At 39.5% G+C, this 25,328-nt stretch overlaps 1 protein-coding gene across 7 annotated transcripts in view; it reads right to left on the bottom strand.

Annotated features, from left to right (window-relative positions):
• dab2ipa (DAB2 interacting protein a) overlaps positions 1-25,328 on the bottom strand; it is a 78,138-nt gene that overhangs the window by 30,060 nt on the left and 22,750 nt on the right. For 3 of the 7 annotated variants that reach the window (XM_057356437.1, XM_057356435.1, XM_057356436.1), the window contains exons 2-3: positions 23,206-23,312; positions 15,505-15,623 (exon numbers count right to left, since the gene is read on the bottom strand). In XM_057356437.1, coding sequence (XP_057212420.1) covers positions 15,505-15,623; positions 23,206-23,312 — 226 coding nt within the window. The other 4 variants (XM_057356441.1, XM_057356443.1, XM_057356440.1 and 1 more) reach the window with 2 other exon arrangements.

The raw sequence follows: 25,328 nt of genomic DNA, 5'->3' as shown, positions 1-25,328 counted from the left end.
CAAATCCATATTCAAGGACTTCTATTTAAAAATGCTTGTCTTGCTTTCAGAGGAGGGATTTCAGGATGGCTGTCTCAGGTTTCAATTCTAGCGGGGTTTGCATAGCTAATGAGTTTCAGAGAATGCACAATGTACATGATTTTACAGAAATAATCATCATTTTTAGGAAGTGTGGTAATTAAAAATATTAAAATCATATGGGACGTGAAACTGAATGTTTAAACAGTATCATCACTATAAATGCCTAAGACCTAAAAACACAACATACAGGCATTCACCACAAAGCATTTTTATAATACGACTAGCAAATAAGTTTGTCTTACAGATATCTTCATGAGCCAATAATAAGCGAGGGAGGATAGACAGCACCATATTGTGGACTCGGCAGACCTCATATGCTGTAATTAAATTCGTGTTGTGGAGTGCAGCATGCCGTCTGGTCTAAGTTTGTGTCCTATATCCAAAGCGCACTCCGCCTCCGACAGTTCCCACACTCCCCAACAGGAAGCGGCCCTCCCTCGAGATCTCTGCTCCAAATAGGAAATGACTGCCAAGGAAACCAGCCATACAAGCAAGGTTTTTAAAGAGAATGACAATGACTCGGAGATGCCAGCGGTGAACTTGGCATTCAAGCGCGTTTCATTGGAAATTTAAATTCGCCCTGTAGGGCAGCTGGGAAATATGACTGCACTAATGTTTTACAAGATATCACAGGGTTGCAATACGAATACACAAGATGCACGCTAAATTAAAGAGAAAAAACAGCCTTGCTGTGAACTAGATCAGTCAGCCGGCAAACGCATTCAAAAAACACGGCACAATTTTATAATCGGAAAATCATTAGGGGCCGGAGGAACAATGTGATAATTCAGCATCCCTTAAGACCCCGGTACAGAGCTTGTTACCGCATTTCAACAGCTGCGCGTTGTGCGAGTTCACGGACGAAACGTTATGTAATGTAACCACCATGGACGGGGTCGCTTTTTAAATCTACAAGCCTCTTTTCCAGGAGGCTTATTCGGGTCATTTTTGGGGCATGGGGAAGAAATTAGTTTTTGATAAAGGCTACATTGTTCTGGAAGTTTGTAAATGTACAAAGTTTATTGGACAGAATGCTTTCTAAGATAAGCTTCCTAACATGAAAACTGCAGCTCACAAAGTAATGTAATAATGTAAATGCACATGCTAATACCGCTTTGAGCGATCATAAACAAGATCCCGAGCCCCTGACGTGTACTGTGCCTTGACTCACAAGTGAGATTTGTTAAGCGGCATTTCTAAAGACAGATGGTATTTTAAGAGTAAAACCGTTCTGAATTAAATATAGAATGGCACTCTGTGTAATTCTACATATACAGTGTGCAACTTTTTTTTTATTTACCAGCCTTTTTCCTGCAGGACCGAAAAAATTGGTCATGCAACTTGTTTTATTAGGTTAGATGGACTTCACCCCAAATAAAAACTCTGTAATCATTTATACACCCTCATGTCATTCAAAACCTGTTTATGACTGTGGAAGATATTTTGAAAAATGTCTCAGGGGTTTTGTGCTCATATTATGGATGTTTGTGAGTGTGAGGCCAAGTATGGCATTCTGCATTTAACCCATCCAAGTGCACACACAGCAGTGAGTAACACACACGTGAACACACACCCAGAGCAGTTGGGGGGAACGGTGCCTTGCTCAAGGGTCTCATCTCAGCCATGGTATTGAAGGTGGAGGAGAGCGCTGATCACTCACTCACCCTACCTACAATCCCTGCTGGTACTGAGGCTCGAACCAGCAACGTTTGGGTTACAAGTCCGAGTCTCTAACCATTAGGCCACGACTGCCCCTGTTTGATTACCAACGTTCTTCAAAATATCTTCTTTTGTGTTCTGCGAAAGAAAGAAAGTCATACAGGTTTGGAATGACATGAGTCAATGCTAAAAAAACAAACATTTTTTTGGTGAACTGTCCCTTTAATCATGCTCACCAGAAGCTACACCAGTGGCAGATCTTGGGGCAGGCACTCAAAAAAGTTTTTTTTACATTTGGGACCATTAAGAATAGCAGACTATTTTTATATCACCCTGCACCCGCCTGATCAAAAGAAAGTACTTTAAACAACATGCGTACATTAAAATAACAATGCTGAGCTACCAGCTAAAAAACAACAATGCATGCTAACAGCATACGTTACGCGCGGGTTAATGTACGAACAGCATCTCATTCTTATTGCATAAACCCCAACAGGATGATCTGAACAGTATCCAGAAGATCAAATAATTAGAATTAATATATTCATTTTTAGAAGACATTGCAGTGCGCTAAAAGTCACCTAATTTAGCTATAGTGTAGGCAAATAAGAATTAAGCAATCACGAGAATACTTTCACAAACAAACACACAAGCCATAAACACTCAAGACACGTAATGCTACTGTATGATGCATCATGTTATGTCATGAATCTTGGTTGTAAAAATGTTCCCTTTTCATAATTTGAATGTCTCATGAGATTAAAAAAAACATACATTATCTGATATATCCAGCATGCAGAATAACAAATTTATTTAGGCTATAGAAGACATTCGTTTATTTTGGTTGCATAAGACGTGCAATCACAGTGCAAAACATAAAGATATACAGATTAAAAAACTAACATCAGATTTTCACACTCTTCACAAATAATCTGTTTTATTTATATTCATATTCAGCTGCTTTTGATAACAGGGTGCCTTGCAGGCACACATCTACAGAATCACACATGCACACAGGAAACCCAAAGGTGCCAAGAATTCATCTGTAACAGCAAACATCTACCATAGCACCTTAAGAACAAACACATAATCATATCCAGCAGAGAGGATGAGATGTCAACAGCACGTGCCCCGGTAACAGGGTGCAATAATGGATCTCATTACATCAATACACATCCTCACACTGTCCCTTAAACGTTACCAAACCCATCGTAAAATCCAACAACGAAGATGGGATGTCAACAGCACGGGCCCCAGTAACAGGGTGGAATAATATATCTCATAATTGTACAACAATACGCAATATAAACAAATGTAACCGAAAGCACTCGTAAAGACCTACCGTTCACATGATTCAAAAGAACACCGTGTGTGTTCTTCAAACAGAGTGTGTTTGTGTTACATCTGTTCCCACAACAAAGGACAGAGCATTGAGTTAAAAGCCCTGATGTATACACCGGCACCGTACCTCAGTTACTGCCCGCAGCGCGCGCAACGCCAGCGCTGTTTACCGCCGCGGTAACGCCGACAAAAGCCCGCTGTGAATCTGCCCGTTGTCTCTCTTTTTCATTCAGCACGGAGGGGGGGGGGTTAATGAGATGCCATTCAAGCACAATGCGTCGGTGCGCGCAGCGTTCCTCTAAACGCGCTCCGGTCCGAGCGGCTGCTAATATCTAAATGTCTTTCGGGACCGCGGGGATTCCGGGAGGGAATACTCACCGGGCATGCCGTCAAGATAACGTTAACGCGGCGATGAAAGCGAGGATGAGGAGGGGAGCGAGCTCACTGCTCCATTCTGCACGGCTGGGCTGCGGCCCGACGCCACTGGGAACGGGAGACGCAAGCAGCGCGCATACGGCTCAGGGAACGCGCGCACACACAAAATCACACGGCCCCGCCTCCCTCTTCTCTCCTCTCGTTCAGTCCTGCTTGTTTTAGCTGTCACACTCGTAGAGAGGAAGGCAGGGGCTGCTGTAGACCCCCACTTGTGTTTAAAGTGGGCCACAGACCGTGGGCTGCGCAAATCTCTCTGCTGTGGGCATGGGAAGCGGGCTGAGCCTGGAGTGAGCGGGCCCCGCCCCCTTCCTTGTGTACTTCTGTGTGTGTGTGGCCTTTGTCCTGAGCTCTTTTGTGATTGACTGTGAATACTGTGCTGGGCAAAATCTCCTATGGCTCAAATTATAACAGACAATACTTCCAAACATGCATGTTTGCCGGTGGTCCTTTACAAACATTAATCATGGTCTTACTACAGTGATCATGATATTTCTAGTAAAACTATATGGTAATAAATCACTTTTATTGTCGCATCACCAATAGCACGTGTGCCATGGTGAGTGAAAAGCTCACCACAAATATGGTAACCAATCCACCAAAGAATGATGCACTACATTACTATTACCATGGTTAATTTTCATAAGTGAAATATTTGAAAGTGTGGAAATGCTTAATAGTATGCTTAAATGCATCATTATAAAAGCTGCTCAACAAAGACTTTAATATTGGCAAGACCCGTCACACATCATGTGCGAGAGCCACGTTTTAAGACATACTACAGAGACTTTAGGGCACCCTATTTTGACCAGGAAGGGCCACAAGTTATCCGCCTAGCAACATCCATAACCCCCTAGCAACCACATATCAAATTGTCTTGACACAAACTGACAAAATGTAAACTCTGAAAGGGAGATGCATTCACATAAATGTCTTGAAAGAGTCTTAAAATGCAAGAATTTCGAATCACTCGCAGGGCAGTTTGTGTCTTTAATACCAGTAATAGCAATCAATGATGAGATTGAGATCAAGCTCAGTGCTCAACCCCCAGGTATTCTGCGATTAATAGCAACTAATTAAGAAAATTTAGCTTAAGCCATGATGAGATGAAGAGCGGGAACAGGACCGAGGCTGATACACCACCGCCTACAGCACGCCACTTTAAACTATTAGTGTTATGAGCTTACAACACTGATTCCATTTAATTACTGCTTATCTCCTTCTCAAAAAAAAGATCAATTAGAAATATACAGTGGGGGGGTTAAAAAATCTGAGACCACTAATGAAAATGCTTTGTCTACTTTTCTAATTAAATACGATTACAAATTATGTAACTAAACATTTGTGTTTATCTAAACACTTTCGGGTTCAAAATCAATCCCAATTTTCAATATGATCTCAAACCTTTGGACAGGTTAAATCATTTTATTCTCTAAAAATGCAAATATAACACTGACTTTATGCCTTTATGCTTATTATAATGGCCTCTGTCAACGCAAACATATCAAAAAGACAATACAAAGCAATTCAAAATTTGTTAAGAGCTTTTCACATCCTACTCTTTGTATGGTTTATGTCCTTTGCATAATACAGCGTATTTTGCTTTGTCACATTTTCAAAAGGAGACAAAATAGGCCTGTGCTATCGTAGATTTACTCCAGTGCAGAATAGACTCTATACATCCATTAATAAACATCTATTCAGATGTAAAGGTTTTCATCCATTAGGTATGTTAAGTCTATGAATGCGATATTGAGAGTTCTTATTTCAAAAGGTTTCCAAATGCAGCTAAAAAGAACAAACCCATTTAGGCCATCATCGATGCTTTCTGGCATTAAAAAGCTTTCTGGCTTTCCGGGTGGAGAAACAAAAGTCGGTTCCATGTACTTCAGGGCTGAAACAATGAGGTCATGTCTTTGTCACAAGCTGGAAACAGAGGTGTGATATGACAGACTACTCTCCGGGTGGGCGCAGGACACTGAATTACTGACACATTCCCAAAACAGAATTCATCAGACGACAAAAGATTCAAAAGGAATGCACAATGACTGCAGCAAGGGAGGGTCAACAATTTCCTACCACCAGCCCACAAACTCAACTTTTAACATAACATATGAAATGGACTCAAGTCACTCGTCAGACAAATTCATGACATATGCTACCACCGCTCTCCACTCCGCACGGCTTTCCCCTACAGCAAGCCTGTGATTCATTTTCCACTGTCACTCTTTTAACTTTATGTACAGGTGTGAGAGAACTAAAATCAATTACTTGTCATCTTGTAGCTTCAGCTAATGATGCCGCACCTGTCTTATGGAGTTGTGGTAGTCTTTTAATAATAATTTGTATTCCTCAGAAAGGACTTCTCAAACATCTGCTCCCTTGAGTATTAAAGCAGAAGGAGGTTGCTTTGCTTTCCCTGCTCGCCCACTATTGTCCGCAGACTGAAAATAATTGTGAATGCAATAATGCAGATGTGGTTATAGCTGTCTCTCATATCCATCACATAACTGCTCTGCTATTTCATTACAAAAAATAGTTGCAATGAACACTTAAATGCAAAAAAATCAAAATCTGTGAATTGAAAATGGTTAATGACAATTAAAAACTTAAGCCAATAAGTCCTTGATTATGATTGATTAAACCACATTCAAAGCTGTTGTAAATTACTCAACAAACATACGCCTTTATGACATCATTACATCAAGATTATTGCGCCACTGCGTCTGTGTGTTGCTGAGCCAGTGTTGCTTGGCAACCATCCGCTTCTGAAGATCTCCATTGCATGTATGGGTTTTCCACTTAAAAACAACCCTCTAAATTTGCTGTAAACCATTTAAAATAGTTGAAGTCGTTTTAACTTACTAATTAAAATTTTGATAACGAGTTGCTGTCACTTATAAAAATAAGTTCAAACTTATTTAAGGGTGCGTTCATATTTGTAGTTCGGTTCTTTTGGTCCGGACCAAAAAAGAAATTGAGTTCTGGTTCGCTAAGTGTTCAGACTGGCATTTTAACAGCGAACCTAAAGATATAGAAGTCGCAACGTGATTGGACAGCTTTTATGATTTATATTTTAAAACGGAACCTACCGGACATCTAAAACAATGCTGTGTGCTGGGTTATACATGCTTAGTCTATGCCTGCTCATATGCGGATATTTTTAGCAAGCCGGTAACTCACCAAGACCTCATGTGGTTCAAGTGTTTAAAGCATTCAAAACGGCACCAGGAATTCCTCCTTTACATGCGCAAGCACAGATCTAATAAACACTCCTTTTATTTGACCAAATCACTTGATTTTCGGATCGCATATTGTTATCAGTTCCTGTTTTCAGTTTTGGTCCGTGTTGCGTTCATATTTCAATCGAACCGCGCCAGAGTTCGTTTGAAATTAACATGCAGCCTGTAACCTCTAATACTTTCCCTAGCAAAGTGAATATTCTCCTCCTCTCTCTTCCGGCTCTATTAGTTAAAAATACAGACCACTGAGCAGACGCACAACCATAAACCACCCCCCTTTTCACGTGGTCTTGCTTATAGGCTAGAATTATGATGCATGATATTGACCTACTTTCCAGTAGCTATGCTATCATCCCACAAGGACAATGAAGAGTAACAAACTGCCACACGTGTTAATTATAGAGGCGTTGGAAGACAAAGTCAGGGGCTTCATTCGTCATAGTCACAACAAAGCGTAACCCATGAAGGATGTTGGACTGGCGCCCCAGGATTTAGAACTTAACCATACAATCGAAGTTAGCGAATGTGTATGTTCATTAAAACACATGCACAAGGCTTCTTGAATCCCACCTTATATTTGACTTTGTTGCTATGGCAACCTGTGAGGGTAAAAATGGCCTTTTGTGCCCGGCGACTGACTGACTGCTTTCATAACCGGAGCAATTTCATTGGTAATTTCCCTCTACAGACTGCAAGTTGTCGACACGAATTACCTTGCCATTAAGTGAAGTCGACTGCTCAAGATGTTTTGAGAGCCAACAACGCAAAATGCGCACATTGTGAACACAGCGACTCGCATCTCAATAGGACTGTTTGATAAACAAAGTGTCGAAAATGAAAGCATACCTCACAAAGGTATGAGGAATCGCTTTAAATGCAAAACAAAGTTTCAACAAAGAGGACAAAGAGCCTGTCCGGGCATCTCGGTAAGAGTGAGATGCACTGAGCCCTGAAAGGCAATGCCAATTTTGTGCGCATGCAAGTGTGGCAATTTACGGGGGCCGAAACTAAAGTGGCGTCGGTAGAATACAGAAACAACAGCGGTGGCCAGAAGTGCTGGATAAGAGATTACTGCGTATTGTTATAGCAGAGGCTTATCCAATAATTTGATCTGTCATTGATCCATGAACCCCAGTGAATCCGCCATACACTGTTACACACTTAGTGTGCTTTGAGCTTGTTAGCTAAAACTCTGAAGTGCTTGCCTGCATTCAAATATTCATAAATCGCTGAATTTAGGAAAACGAAATGCAATCCTCTGACAATGATATTCATTTACTTGTTCTCTGAAGTGAACAGATTTTTAAAATGGAAACCAGGGGTAGTTCCAGTTTAGTGACTGATCAATATATATATATACAGTATATATATAATATATATATATTTTTTTTTTTAATTATGGTCTTAAAATAAAAATACATTATAAAACTTAAAAAGCGGGAATACATCTAACGCTATTAACTAAAAAGAAATCCAAACTGGTAAGACTTTTTGTAAAATACATACCTGTAAAATAGCCAATATTCAGACCGAAGAAAACTTCTCAACATTACAGTCTCAAGGAAACTTGAAAGGGTAAAGTGATCATTTTTAATTGTGTTGCGTTTAATGACCCCAGCATTGGGTCAAAAATGGTTTGGTTGAAACAACCAAACATTAATCCAATTGTCCATGTTTGACCCAACATGGAAAACAATCTAACGTTTTTTAAAGTGTATGTTACTATAGTACATTTCACTTTGCAGGATGTCGTAAATGCAGAGTAAAAAACAGGAAAATTACCAAGGACAGTCCTCTAAAACATTCATTGTCTCCGGAAACGGGGATGTCTGGTCAGCCTATTATACTTCCTTGAATGACAATTTTTGGCTTGTGTGTTTTTGGCCATATCTTACAGTATATCCCACATTCTATAACTCAAGTAATAATATTTTGGCAAATCATCAATTATGAGTGTGGAATATTCAAGAAGTTGACAGGCTGTCTGGACAGGATCTATAAGATGCTGTGAGTGACAGCGATATAATGACTGGTATTTATGTGACGTCTGATGCCTCATTCAGCAATGCATCATCCACCAAACAATGAGCAGAGAGAATCAGGTGAATCTGAATTCAAACTGTTCCCATCTCTGCTGTACTCCTGGATTTGAGTGTGAATTGGACATAAAATGTCTGCTGGACTAAATCAATTTGCTTAGGTCATGGTCATTGCAAAAAGACGCTTTACTAGGCTCATATAACAGCATTCTGAGTGTCAAAATAACATTGCAACTTTAATTCATCTTTTAGTTTGTAAATTTCAATCCATCTATTAAGCCATATACACTCTAAAATATTTTATGTTTTTTTAAGTAGTACAATTAAAAATTAAAAATATGTTTCTCTGTGTCACTTTGCTGCTGCTAACTGTTTATCTAAACATTTATGTTTTTCTATCTTATCCACATAACCCCCAATTTCATGATGTAATGTCTTTCAAATAAAAGGAATGTTGTGATTCAAACCAAGCTAAAAGGTTTGTTCACCAAAATCTGGAAATACTCTTGTCATATACTCACCCTCATGTCATTCCAAACTTAGCTACATGACTAACATTCTTCTGTGGAGAACCAGAGAAGAAGTCTGAAGGATGTTGACGCTGGCCTTTTGTCCATAAAATGAACTTGAATAAAAACTGAGGCTGTCAGTCACCAACATTCTGCCTAACTTCTTTTGTGTTACAAAGAAAGTACAGGTTTTGTCAGAAAAACCCCAGAGAACTCAATTGCAGGCAGCAGGGAATTAAGGGGTTAAACAATAAACACAAAACAAAGACCCACAATGGGGTAAAAACAGGAACAAGGATAATAAACACAAGCACAGAGTGAAAACTAACTAAACACTAGACATGAACTAAACTCAACACTTACTGGACTAGACACGGAAACAGCACAACTGGCACAGAGGCACGAACGGCAGAACACACGGGTGGCACACTGAATACAAGGCAACTGGAAACAATGACCGAGCACAGGACAAAGAAACATGAGGGCATTTATAGGGGTATTAATTAATGTATTTTATTTTGGGCAGGTGAGAAACATAAGACACGGCAGGGAAGCAATACAGGAAACGAGAGGGGCGGGGCCAATGACAAGACATGAGAAGGCACATGGAATGTCAAAAAGGTAAACACCCCATGGCTTCTCACACTAAACATAAGGCTTTGCCACGACTCTGCCACAAGAAGATAAAGCAGAGTCGTGACAGGTTTGGGGGAAAAAATGAAATATGACAGAATTTTCATTTTTGGGGAAGTTGTTCTTTATGTTCTATTTACAATATCTCTGGCATGCTGTCAGTAACTAAAACTGGTAAAACAAATTCTTAAACTCATCCTGAAGTGTATAAGTGATGCACATAAGTCTGTGGGGCAAGAGTATAAAAGATTTTTGTCAAATCACTTACTATAATTTATCTTGATGAATGAACTGTCATCTAGCAGTATATTATAAATACTTTAAATTGTGTGAAATATACTGTAAACATGACAGAAACTCACAGCAGGATTTACTTTTACATTGACAGGGTTAGCAAGTTATTGAATTATTCTAATGTTAACGTATATGTTTTATATAGTTCGATTTTCAGAACTGTGCATATGTGAGTATTTTTACACTTGTTCTGGTGTCTTGTAAGGTTATTATAGTTTATTAAAAACAAAATAAAAATTATTAAATAGAAACATACAAAAACAATAAATAATAAAATGACAAAAGCATGCAAAAAATTAATCTAAAGATAACATATAAACAAAAATACAGGCTATATTAAAACAAGACAAAATAATTGTCAGGGGTTATGGACAGTTAACAGATCTGAGGTCTGATCTGAACCTGTTCTGACCCCTATACCAATACTTGAGTTTTTTCCAGCTATACTCCTTTGAATTAAAATTCAGAAGCCGTTCAGCCGAACGTTTTATCAAGAAGGTTATTCTGTCCTTCAGCTCTAGTATCACTTCACATCATAACAATGAGATTCGGTGATTGCTCAGAATGAAGAATTGAGGGACAGACACGGGTGACCTTCCTTGTCCATGAAGATGTCAAACATCACTTCCTACGACACAATGTCATCACCGTTTATCATTGGTAAGCTCGATCTATAGAACGTACCATGGCAAGCATTTACAATGAGAAGGAAATGAAGACAAGAGGAAAATAATCAATAAACAGTGTCATTGAACCAGCGGGTCAAAGAGTAAAGATTACGCAACACTGGACTGATAAGATAATCACCAAAAGATTAATCGATGCCTTTAGTCATTTTTATCAGAAGGAGAACAAGAAATGATGGAGATAAGACCAATAGCATGAGTTTGAGGCAGACTCATCCGTTTGTCTGACCAATGGCAGACGGGTTTTAAATGAACGCCAGTGATTTTAACATCAATAAGCGATTTCAAAAAGAGAGAAAATGGATGCTCAATTATGTAAGCGAGTATAAAAATCCTTGAAATCCGTTGCTACTTGTTAGATTAACAAACCATGCACCATAGTCCTTTGAAAACCAGAAAAAGGTTTCATAACAACAGTAAAGCTATACATGAACCGCTAAGCATCAATATCCATAGAATTACCTAGGTAAATAACCCACAAATCTGCTTTTAAATGAAGTCTTTGAGAAATAAAGCCTTTGTCTTGCATGGAAAGACATAACCATCATTTAAATAAGCAGTGAAAGCACTTTCATCCGTCCTTGACCGATCACAGTAATGCTCTGAATGGGTCATGCTCAAAGCTGATATTTGAGGTTGCTCAAGGGTCAAAAGCAGAAATACGGCGCAGGTCTATGTGAAGTACCGACAGATGAATGCAATAAAGAAAATAGAGGGGGTATAGAGCCTGACAGATAGATGGAGTGTTGTTAGAGAGAGAAGGCGAAGACAGAACGAGAAGGACCGAAGTACTGATCGAAGCGAGAACGTGCGGTTCTGCCATGGGAGTTTCTTTGTGAGGGATGCTGGTTTGCATTTAATGAGGATAATTTACAGGCAGAACGCCACAGATCTCACATCACACATTACGTCTCCAAACCACAGCATCATCCAGCACTCGCCTGCAGAACCCTTCCCCCATCTCATGGGACACTACATGCTAAGGGACAGTGGATTTCAGGATGTCTTTGATCAATATGAATCAATAGTGACAACTCGGTCATGTATTATTAAAGAGATTAGCTTAACGCTTCATGAAAGCAAAGTCCACGGATGTGCTATTAGAAAGATGGCCGGGGCTAGTTGTCACACACAACACTATAGCGGTTTTCTTTAGCTGCGGTTATATTGGCTTTAAATTCATAGTTCAAAACTGCCTTTTCCCCTTAAAATCTACTCTCCAGAATATAATGATTACACTAGCAATAGATATATTGCTGTGAGCTGTTATGTGGGGTGTGTGCTCTTTGGGATACTTTTCTTTACATACAGTATAGGTTGAAGTTAAATGACGTTTAGCTGACAAATTGCTGCTGTGTATTTTACAAAAACAGCTCAAATTTTTATCTTTATGAAAAGTTTATCATCGTGAACCGGGGTAAGGTAAGGAGACGGTTTTAACACTGACTTTTTACGTACTTGCTCAATAACTGATTTATGTTCAGTTAACCAAAAATGTTTAGATTTTACGATTAGACTCACAAAATGAATTTCTATCGATGAATTCTGTCCGAAAGAACAGCCCAGTTAGAAAAGAGAGAAACCAACCACAGCTCAAAACATCATACAGCTGTTGTTACATCTTCTGTCATGACCCGCAATGCTTCAGCAATAATAACGTTAATAAATGCACAGAAGTGTTAGGCAGCGAGGGAAAGAAAATGGGGTTGCACTTTATTTTACAGTACGTGTACCTATAGTGTACTTACCTAAGAAAGTACTGGGTAGTATAAGGTAATACACGGTATAAGTTTAGGGGTAGGTTCAGGGTTATTACCTAGTTATTATATTTACTGTAATAAGTACACAGTACATGGGAAACAGGACTGTAAAATAAAGTGCTACCGACAATGGCCTTTGCTGAAGTCGTGTTTTGAATAGCCCTATTCATCACAACGCCCAAATGACACGCTTTATTTCTCGTTCAATTACAGCAGATGAAGAGATCTCACTGCTGTTATTCAGAAAATGGTTGTTGGAGAAAAGGATGTAAAAATCAATAGTTTAAACCCAATGTCCTTTCTAAATGCCACAATGTAAAGGGATATTATGAGGCTGAATGTCATGTTAAAGTCTTATATTTGTTTGTCTTATAGTGTCTCTGTTGGATCTGTCTATCTGTGATTAAAGGGATATTTCTGCCAAAAATGACAATTCTGTCATTATTGATTAACCCCTTCATGTCATTCAAAACATGTATGACTCTTTCTTCTGTGGAAAACAAAAGAAGATATTCTAAGTAACGTCTTACTGGTTTTGTGTCCTTACAATGGAAGTCAATGGGGGCCAATGTTGTTTGGTTACCAGCATTCTTCAAAATATCTTCTTTAGTGGTCTACAGATTAAAAAAATCATACAGGTTTGGAATGACATGAGGGTGAGCAAATTAGGAGAGAATTTTCCTTTTTGGGTGAACTATCCCTATAAGGGCAATTTATAATAACTTTCTATAAATACCATTCACAAACATTACCAGTAATGCTTAACACATCATCAATTAATTTTTTATATATATACTTTCATATTCAAAGTTTTATTGAGTATTTTTCTGACATTTATATGTTAGTGTATTATGAATGAAAGTTATCATAAAGCTCTCCCCAAAAACGTAAAAGAATAAAGGAGCCAGTAGGTCATGTAAAACATTTCAGCACTTCCTCTATAAAGCAAATCAACTCACCACGTCCTGTTTATACGTTTCAGCTTATTGATAAACCCTTTAGAGAGGCCAGTTAGATGCTTAAGAGCTTATTCTTCACATAAAAGGACATCAGATATCTAAATGGAAGCTTTTATAGAGTTATCGCTTAAAAGGTCAAATATGCTCAGTAATGGAGTCCATAATGCACGAAACCACGGCTTCTTCTCTGATGCTGTGCATCGCTGTTCCCAACACTTTTTTCTGCAGGCGGAAGGTGCTGCTATTCAATGCAATGATTCAATCCCTTGTCTTGCCTTTTTGACATCTAAACCTGGGACTGGAGAACAGAGTCTGTATCGCAAAACCCATTAAGCTGAAAGCCAGCAATTTCAGCACCATTAGCAACACCAGAATGTCCAGTGAGATGCTGTAAAATATCAGTAAGTTGACAGACCTTATCTGAACTATTCGACTTGGGCAACCTTCAGGTGCAGGCAAGCTGAACAATCAGGACAAATGACCCACAACCGACTGTGAAAGGTAGTACGGATGCCGCATTTGAAAAGCATTGTGTGTGTCACACCTTAGTGCCATGAAGTTGATGGTCCCTCTCCCAGGATAATAAGCTGGTCTAATGAGGCATAAAATCTCTGGACAACCAAGGCCATTTTTCTGCTAACACCACAGCAACAGACGCAAGGCTGGCGGTGAGCTTAGAGGAAATCTTTGGCGTTGTAGCCACGTCGTCCACGGGCCTGTGGAGTGACTCAACAAATTCCCATGTCAGAAAATGTGCTCTTGAGATTGTGTATTGGAAATGGGAATACTTTTACAAACAAGGCCCAAAATGACAGGGGAATGGGATAAACCAAGACAAAATCCATCCCAGTACCAGTAAACAGTTCACTAATTCATGTGTGGGATTGGTTGAAGGTGAAAATTTAAAGGGAGAGTTCACCCCAAAATGCAAATGTACCAACTCCTTCCGATGTTGCTCCAACCTGTATATCTTTATTTTGTATGATACAAAACCTAAAAAGAAATGCATACTGTACATAGATTCATTCTGGATTTAAGATCCAAGATCACTTTTCATCCCATATAATTCAAGTGAATAGGGACCGGATTTGGAACAGCTCGAGGGTGAGTAAATGAAGACAGAATTGTCCTTTTTGGGTGAACTGTCCCTTTAAAAAAGCACATTAAAAGCATCATGAAAGTTAATAATGAATACAATAATATACATTTCGCTCCATGCTTTATTCAAGGCTGCCCTCAAAACAACATACGGACCCAGAACCCTGGTGCCTTATTTTTCTTCTCTTGACAGCCCGAACAACTTTAGTCGGCCGCATATTTCACAAGCTATCTCTCGCAAATTAGACGGCAGCCAAACCATTTATCCTCAGAGTAATCCAATAGGCTTCTTCACTCCGTGATACCAATTCATTGGGGTGAAAGATGACTCAGACATTTCAGCACTGCAATAAGTGACTCTAAACAATCCTAATAGAGACGAACAGAGATGCTAAATGTTCGGAGAACAACCTGATAAATGATTTGAGGAAAAACGTGAGCTGTAAAACAAGACGCTACCCTGTAGAGATTTGTTACACATGAACAACTTGATTAGAAATATGAATGTAAAACAATTTACAGTACAGGTCAAGTAACAATAAAAGTAATTTGCATAAAGGTTAGGGTTCGAACACCTTCGGATTTGGGAGCGCGAGTGCTCAGCCAGGCCACAATTTTTTTACACATGAATTGCACAAAACATCAACATATATAACATCAACATAAATGCTACATCAACATGTCGATTTTGACAGCGGCTTTCACATGTTCACACAAATAAAAGACAGCTCACATACAAAACAAACGCACACATGCACAGATGTACCGTACCTGTCATTCTCCGCGCTCTTGAAGCCCGGTAGGATGTTCCTGAAGCTGCTGTGCCGGTCGAGCTTCGGTTGGCTTTTGGTGCGTTTAATAGACCCCTTCAATTTGCGGCTTAAGAAGCCCTGAGTAGAAAACAAGACCAGAGGACAATTTTACACTCACCAAATTTCACGAGACAGTCATGTCTACACGTCTGCATGTAAAAAACAGCGCTGCGTTTTTAATCGGTGGGTTTGTTGTCTCCCTCTCCTCTCAGCCGTAGCGTTCGGTTGAGCAGCGCATAGCTGTGCGATTGACGCGGCGCACACATCTGCTCACGGCTCGATGGGCTGAAGAAGCCCCGCTGATGTGATACTCCCCTCATGGCCGCTGTTACCATGGAAACTGTTGGCTGGCATTAAAAGGGGGAAAATACTGGTGCACTGCAACTGTGTGGAAGAAGAGCTGAGCTGGTGCTTTCGAGAGGCTGTAAAGATTAGGATGAGATTAAAAGGACCTGAATTATTCTTGAAAGACCAACGTCTGTCTGACGTGAGTTATTTGACAAAATCAGAGGACAAAGGGCATGAGGGCAATAGATACATTTACTGGTGGGTGGTGGTAGGGAGGTGAATGGAGATCTCCTGCACGAATGAAGGGCTGATTGAATTTAAATGACTTAATGGTTGTTGTGGCACAAATAATAATTGGGAGACCGGTGGGAACAAACACAAAGGCCAAAACAGGCACCAACATATGTTGTATTTTGGCTGCTGCTTTTCACAATGGGATGCTGGTGTGCTGGAGTACTCGGAAGGTTTTTTAACAAGGTTAACCAGCTAGTTGACCAAGTCCTTGAGACAGGAACGACAGGGACATGGAGAAATGGTCACAATGGTCATGTTTTGTGTGTAAATATTACAATTTATAAAAAATTGCAATATGCGACTTTGTTTCTGTTTTATACATTGCACTTTTTATAGCTCGTTCTGAATTTGGATTTCACTTCATTCACTCTAACAGAGTGACACGGCAAAGTGATCAATCTCCTTTCCCTCAAATATTAATGTGAAATAAATATATAAACGAACTTATAAATACAATATTATTAAGAAAAGTATTGCTCTTTGCCGTTTAATCTGGCTGGGGCAGAATAGAAATTCACGCTTATATAAATTGGTCTTTATAGCAGGAAACTCAGAAGAGTTTGCATTGCAGCTTTGCATTGAATTAACTGTTCTCCCATCTCAATAATTAATAAACATCATGGCCATTATCATATCCATATTATATTACAACGGAGACAATAAAACAGCACTAGAAGGATAAGTTCCAATGCTCCTTCTCACACCTAAGTGAAAAAATCCCACAATGCATTGTTACTATTCGGTAAGGATCAAACGATATTTTTTGTGCATGTAAATTGCAAATTTTGCATTAAATGCATTAAATTGTAAATAAATATGTTTATTACTATCATTTTTGAAGCCTTATCAGGCAACAATTCTGTGTACATTTTAGAAACAACAAAAATACTGTGGGAGAAATTAAAATACAATTCAATTGACCATGCATTCAAAAAATATATAATCATATAATTAGTCTCAAAGTTAATTAGTATGGCAAGTTGGTAACATCTTTTTCCAACAGAGACTTATTTCTAAGAGATGTTCCGAACCTATAGTGCCTGTCAGATGAGTTGTACATCATCTTATCCGAACATACCTTTCCTCTCGAGAGTAATCAAAATGTTACAGCTCCCTATTTTTGGGTGCATCCATTTGTCTACGTTTCAAGTGGAATTATTCATGGAGCGAGTCAGGGTGAAGGAAGGGAGCAGTTTGATGATACTGTTGTTTAGAGCAGACATGCAACTAAAGGCTGCAGCCGTGGTCAGGATCAATGACGCCGCAGATCTACTCAAGAAACAAAGCTGGTGCATCTTATGAAACTACAAAATGAGATGCTTTTATCGTACATTTGCACGAATGTCTATCATTGGGTTCAGAGTGATTCTGCAATTCTAAAAATCCCTGAAATACAATCAGTTTCATAAAACAAGCTTTGCCACACGCACTGTTCAAATAACGGGATATCTTTATTTAATGATATTACATTCATTAACACTAATTAAAATCACATGTGATGGCATGAACAGATTCGGACAGAACTGGGATCTACTTATTACTGAGGTGGGAGTGGGTTTTTATCTGGGTGTGGCCTTATAAAGGTCATTTGACCTGGATGCATCACAAAACCCATTAAAAAAATAGTGACTTATACAGTGGGGCTTGAAATTTTGGGTCCATTTGAGAAAATGTGTGTTTTGCATTTTGCATTTAATTTATTATATTTCGCGCTAAATTCTATGCTGACAGTATTGAAAAATGTACATAAATTTCAGAATTTCTTGTTTGGAATTTGGTACGTCAGTGTGACATTTAAACCACACTATAAACATAATTGATGTACATAAATAATTAAGAGAAGGAATTCATCTGAATGAGAATCGTACCTCTCATTTCTAATATGCAGCTAAAATAAATACAGAATCGTAAGTTTAACTAAAGGTAAATTTAACTAAAGATCAAAGGTCATTTTCTCAGTAATCCTCACAGTTTGCGTAAGAAACAATCAGCTTGATGATAATGAAATTACAATAACAAAATTTTACTAATCCAGAATTGGACGAAAGCATTAACATATTGATGTTTCTGGTAAACCAGGATGAAGTTTTATATTTTTCCAATATCTGCAGTGGCCATTTTTCTCTCTAATAACACACTATTCCAGCCCCAACTAGGCTAACATGCATTATTGTTGCCATCTTGTCTAATAAGTTCTGTCAGCCGCCAAAGTCTGAAGGTCCTTGAATTCTTTTATGTCTATTGTGTTCATGGACTGAATTCCTGTAATGCTTAGGTGCTGAGGCTGCATTCACCACCAGCCTCTCATCTCATCTCACCTCACCCCTCCTCAACCTCTTACCCTGCAATCTTTATGCTTGGCCTCTCTCTGCCCTCTTGTGTCCGAGTCTGCCAGTTTATGTCTGACAGCTTTAATTGTGTGTCTGTCTGTTTGTATGAGCTGACAACACCAGACACAGCGTGAAACATTCTGAGGCCGATGCACATGGATCTGAGCCCTGTCTGATTTCGTCCTGGACTTTACTTTGTAAGAAAGCAGAAGGCTAAGCTCTGTCATGACCTGCTCTAAAGGAACTGCTAGTCACACCAGCCCTAGTGGCAGAGAAAATCTGGGGCGCTGTTTCAAATTCTAGTGCAACTACCTACATAGACAGCATTTTAAGGCATCCTAAAGCAGGGTTTTTTAAACTGGGGTCAAGGACATCCATGGGGCCACAAAGGAGTGATGGGGGTCAGCAGAAACGTCTGAAGAATGACTTGTAAAAAATGAGAAAAAAAACCTGAATAAATAGTAAAGAGTAAGATTAAAATAAATAGGTACATTAGATCCAAGTAAAAATGTGACTAACATACCAAACAGCAATGTATTCTTTATGTCATTAATTATTTATAATAAAAAATATACTAGGCCTATTAGTATTTTTTGTTATTAATATATGAAATAGATTACATTTAATTTAAGAAAACAAATAAAAAAGGACTATTTTAAATAAAATTATGAGTAAATACAAAATATATATTATACAAGTAAATATTTTAATCTGTCGTAATATATTATATTTTAATGATTTTATTATATAAATGTATTATATTATTTAATATTTAAATGATTACTTATAATATACACACATATATATTATCTATATGTATAATCATAATATAAAATATATATAAAACAATACAATACATTGCTACTGTATAGTGGCAGGAATTTTTTTTAACTTAATAGAAACTATTATAATTTTATTGTGAAATATTACATTTAACTCAAACTCATATTTATAATATTTTAGTGCATAAAATGCCTTTTAAATTTGAGGATGGGGGTCCGTTATAAGGATGACCATTCTTGGAGGCCTGTCCTAACATTTTACTTAAGTTTTTTAAATCATTGTCTCAAAAAGAGCAAATAAAATCTTGGTTTATATAATATCTTTGATTTAACATTTCTTCTCCTTATAGGACCCTTGAAGGGGTTAAGCATTTATGCTTTGCTCCCTGCAGTTGTGTCTTGACAAGCAACAAGTCAATCCTGCCACAACCGGTGGAATGAGAGCATCGAGTTCTCACCCTTATCGTGCCAATGGTTACAAGATAAACATTCCTGGAAGACATCTCATTTAAGTTGACTATAACTCAAGAGGCCCCTTATGCCAAGTCTTCCAGATGTCTACCTATCAAGACCTTGTTATAACTCTGAAAACAATGTTTTTTGTGCCAAGAGCATGAATTCTTCAATGAATGCACTAAGCATAACGTCCATTATCAGACAACAAACCAGTCTCCCAGCTCCAGCCTTCGCTAAAAGCCTGAAGCATCTGCTGAAACAATAAATATAATATCATTATCGGTTCTGATCGCAGCCAGACAGTCTAGCCTGAGCCGTAACACAGAGGAGTCCGCGGTATGAAGCCTCTTCCTCTGCGAGACAGCCGGGGCCTGTGGGAAAATCTGTAACCCTGGGTTCCTAACGATCGCAAGGTATCGAACCTCTCCCAGGGTTCTCAAAGTGGTCCGCACATTACGGGGTCCTTCCTCCTTCTGCTCCGACAAGCTCTGGATCCTGTTCAATTAACACGGATCCCGGTTAGGCAGGCTCGCGCAAGGCGCATCAGATTGCAGGAGACAGCTGGACTCACCCCTGGTCCTGCAGGACTCAAACAAACACACAACTCAGTGACATGCACGAGGGGCGTTCACGTTCAAGCGTGCTTACAAACACGGAGCCATTCTGCGCTGATTCAGTTAACAGATCCTGTCATTAGGTTAGCTCTGTAATTAAACCATGTGGGTGAGCAGCAAACATAGAAATAACTGTTTATCTGAGGTTTCTAGTTAGGGGTAAACAGTAGTGAAGGAATGGTGTCAATGGAAATACAACAAATCTTTGGGGGAATTATGGACTACAGTACTAAATGAAAGTAAGATTAGGGGGTTGCACGCTGTACCGGTGCTTCGCCGCTCTATTTTTTAATTACCGTTAGTAGGCTAATGGCTGGAATACACTACAAGACAGGTTGGAGCAAAATCTGAACAGATTTTTTTAAAAACTAGACATCATACACTTGCAGACTTTTTGAAAGTTTCAGATAGAAACACTAATGCTGTGTTCTCACCAAACGTGAATTAAGCGTTTGGAGCGAGTAAATTACATACAAAGTCAATGCAAAGACGCGCATAGACGCGAACTCGCGGCAGGTTGTGCGAATGATGCGAATCGGGCAGCGCGATTGCCGCGAATCGAATATGTTTGAGGCGTTCTTCCGCGCAAGTTGAACATTATCAACTCGAGCTATGAATACGCGCGAAGAGTTTTCGCATCACTCACGTAATAAAGTGCGTGGAACGCGATTGCTCGCGTTAGGTGTGAACACAGTATAACTGATAAAATCTGCAGACTGGCACAGACCTTCTGCAACAAGTCCAAACTGAAAATCTGAGCAAACGTTTTGTAGTGTATTTTAGCCTTAATGTTAGATATGCGCATTAAAGTTCATTTGAACACAGACCGATTCACATTTTGCGTCTTTTCCGCACACATATTGGTTATTTTAAATGTAGACACACGGCAGGTGCGCGCAAATGGGGGCGACACGGTTGAGATGCGCATGCGGTGCGCCGCGCACATTTTTCTAGGCGCGTCGGGGGCCGCATCAAGATGGAAATAGTTCAACTTTTCGGAGGGCCGCGCACACACCGCGGTTCATTTGAAGAGAGAAAGAGGCGTGGCTCGTGTTTTCCGCGCAGTTTTATAGACGCGAAATGTGAATCGGGCCTTACATCTGCCTTTTTGCTGTGTTTTTCTCCTAAATTACTGTAATCCGTGTTTTGAACGAAAAAATAGTTTTGAACGAATTGGTTGAATGATTCACAGGCTCAGCGATAGATTGCCGCCACATACTGGCCGTTTTAGTTAACATTTCTCGTTATAAACATTGCTGTAAACATGAAATTTGTAATACATTTGAATTAGTTCCCACGTGAAAAATATTCTGGTGTACTTTAGTATTTACTACAGTTAACTTAACTAAAATTCCTAGACACTAGTGTTTCGACTCGTACCATAGTAAATATTAAAGTATACTACAGTATTTGCTACAATTTATCCAATTACTACAGTTAATACTACAAAATTTTGTAGTGTACAGTATAATACAGTTTACTGTAGTAAATGCAAAATGTTTCATTTAGATCATGTGTATTAAGGAAATTTGGATTATTTTGTGGATTTTAATTATGAACATTGCACAGCATCGTGATACTACTTGGTACCGTGAAACTTCAGCAGGTATAGTATCATAGGATATGTTTATGGTACTGTACCAACCCTATATACGGGCTATATACATCAATATGAAAAAATAAAAAGTCAAATTAAAATAAACCAAGTGTCAAAAAATCATTAGTTCTAGCCCCACTCATTAAAAATAATGATCTGGATAAGCCTCCGTCACCATGGTAACCATTCCTAAATGGGTTGTATGAGTTAGACGACAGCGGTACTGTAGTAATTTGAGAAATCGTACCTCATACCTCATCAAGTGTGAGTGACATGAGGGGATAGCACCGCCCTTCTCAAGAGGGCATGAAACAAGCACAGGAACACACTGGCAATGCCAGCTGTGCCCGCCGGCTTTTCTACATCCCAGTTAAACGCAGCAAGATTCCCTTCCCATCTGTCTCATTTACAACACGCATGAGGCAGGACTGATCGCATCTCCTTCCAGGACCACAAAGCATTAGACGCGCATTCAGGTCTGCAAACCAATAACTGAACTCTATCAGGCTGAGTAATCCTTCACTCCTCAAAGGCTGACCGGGGGCGTCACAAATAGCCTTGACCGGGTTGCTCACTTATCTGTGAAGAGAGTCATTAGGAGAGGTGATTCTTGCCCCAGGCGGGATACGTGCACGGTGGCGAAGGGACACGCCGGCAACCTGCCGTCTCTCATCAGGCTGTGTGATGACACCTGCGTTACTCGACTAACAACAACTGCTGGGATTAACCGAGTGCAACTTCAGTCGAGAGTTAGCCGACAAGTGCTTTCGAGTGCACTTTGCTCTTCTAATCTCGCTAAACAGAGTTCTAGATATGACAGTCAATAAAAGCTAGGAGCGTCACGCGACTGCAGTTATCCAGAACAAATACAACCTGACTTTGTGTTGTAAAGATGCTTTTTAGAAATAAATACCTCATGATCCTTTATCAACTTTCTCACACAGGACATCTGAAATGTTTTTTAAAAGGAACAAGGATACCGAAGACGATTCAAAGCACTGTACCGTAGCATTAGGTCAATGCAAATTATATTATTTGTCTTCAGCCAAAACCCAGACTGACAAAGAAAGAAAAGAAAAAAACGTGTAAAAGATTATATTCCATTGGAGGATGAAAGATGAAGAAATGAAAAATGCCATACATAGCATTAGAGTTTTAAATACACTAGAATAAACACACACTTACAGTGGATGACCGGCTAAGATCAGCTAAATGTAGAACTTGTGAAATGACATTAATTTGCAACTACAAGCTGTGTGAGAAATTGAAATGTATTTCTGTGATGTCATAAATGCGTACCGTGACTTTAAAAGGAGTCGACGAATCTGCATCCATGGCGCCCACCGTTTTGTCCATGGTACCGCCGGGCATGCTGCGTCTCCGGCCCACCCTGTCAGTGTGTGACTCTAAAGAGGAGAGAGAAAGAGTTATCATTAGCAAATAGACTGGATTCACCTGGTGTACATTTAAAGTTAAGAGGGCTGTTTTTTTAATCAGATCTGCACTTTCCTATTTCAAAGAATCACGTTTTATAAGAAAGAGTTGCTGATTTTGGATAAGCCATCTTGGATAATTTGGTTAAACCAAATGAACTCTAAAGTGAGACCTTCCTGAAAACATTCCAAACATCTCAAAAACCTTGCTTCAAACCAAAAAGCCAACCCCAGGTTTCGATGATATTCTGTTTCTGTAATAGCTTTACTGTGTCAGTCACACGATTTATTCATGCATAGCCAGATGGCTGAATTTCTGCCTGAATCGGGCTGTCAGACGCTTGGCATTCACTGCACGCCCGTATCTCTGTCTGCCCGATTGATGGAGAGACGGAGAGAACAAGTGTTTGTGTGGGAAACAAATGAGAAAGTCAACTGAGCCAACCTGAAAGACAAGATCTATGAAACGCATCCCACCGTCTCTCTCTTTGCACCGTTCGGATCATTTCAAAATAAAAAAAAGGGCAGGAAAGGTTTCTGTGCTTCGCTGGTTTTTCGTTCGGAAAGAGGCATCGCTAACAAGATCTGGAACCCTATTTTTGGTGCCACCACTTTTCTTGTGCCTGAATGGGTTATTTGAATTAAAAAGCCTCCTGTCCTGGGGACAGAGAGGATCAAATTGAGTCAGGGTGTGGGGGCGAACCGTTCCCCTTATTAACCAACTCCGGCATGCTTGCTCTCGTGTGCGTGCATCTACTTCTACAAAGAGCATCGGAGAAATCAATCACTACTCAAGCAGCCTGCAGATTAGAGGACGTCGTCACGGATCCGGTCCTGAGTCATCGTATAGTTTTGGCTGAGCAAAAGCAGACGTGATCTGACAACATGGAGGATGAATGATTAACCACCCTGCAGAGGCATCGACATATGAAAATTCAGTCTGTGCGTGAGCGTGTGGGTGTGTTAGTAATTTCATCACTTGCCGCTGAAAAGATGAACAGATTGGAATGCATGGGAGGGAAATAGCAAACGTAGGCTTTTGCTTATAGTGTTGATATCACAACATACTGATGCATATGTTCGGCAAGATCATGATCTGTGATCTAAATGTAGTGTTTGTAAACAAAGATATACACACAGGTGTTACAGGCAATGAAGTTGGTTAGTAAGCAAAACATTATTAGTAAAGCATGTTATGTAGCCTACTGCAAGCTTGACAGATCAGTAAATGTAAATATGGAAAGAAAGTACATAAATCATGTTTGATGGCATTTCTTATAGTTTACTAATCTTCACTCAAAGATTATTTTCTTAGTTCGAAATGTATGAAATTTAGCGGCATCTAGTGGAGAAGTTGCAAATTGCAAGCAACGGTTCACGCCACCCCTCCCCTCTCTCTTTCGAAGCATTACGGTGGCTAAAACAGAACCAATGCTGCGTTCAGATTATAAGCGACTTTGTCGCTGAAAGTCGTCAGTGGGCGTTCCCACTAGTGGTTGCCTGAGTGACGACATCCACTGATCACGTTAGCGCTACCATCTTCCTATTGGCTGTCGCTTCTGAAAGTCTCTCTTCATTTGCATGAAGTTGAAGATTTCTCAACTTTGTCGCGTCGCTATACACGCCCATCCGGTCGCCAACGGTTGCGATTGTTCGTGTCGCCGGAAGTCGCCAGCTCTCCATTGAAATGAATGGGATCATGTCGCTTGTAATGTGAACGAGGGGCAAGATGTCGTCACGTTTTCGCTTCATTGTCAAAGGAGATAACGTATTTACGAAACACACTCTGTAGAGCAGTTTGTCCGTTTAGGGCTACTGTAGAAACAAGGGGACGTGTGTAGAAATAGCTCATTCTAAGGTACTAAAAACACAACGTTTCATTATGTAAGGTATTATTTTACACCTCCGAAGACAGTTATATATATATATATATATATATATATATTTCATTTCTGTCAACAGATCCTCCAAAAAAATTACACATTGGAC

This window comes from Triplophysa rosa, linkage group LG17, assembly GCF_024868665.1.
Source record: "Triplophysa rosa linkage group LG17, Trosa_1v2, whole genome shotgun sequence".
Taxonomy (NCBI): Eukaryota; Metazoa; Chordata; class Actinopteri; order Cypriniformes; family Nemacheilidae; genus Triplophysa; species Triplophysa rosa.
The sequence above is the reverse complement of the archived record's forward strand: the minus strand, read 5'-3'. Positions and strand labels throughout refer to the sequence as shown.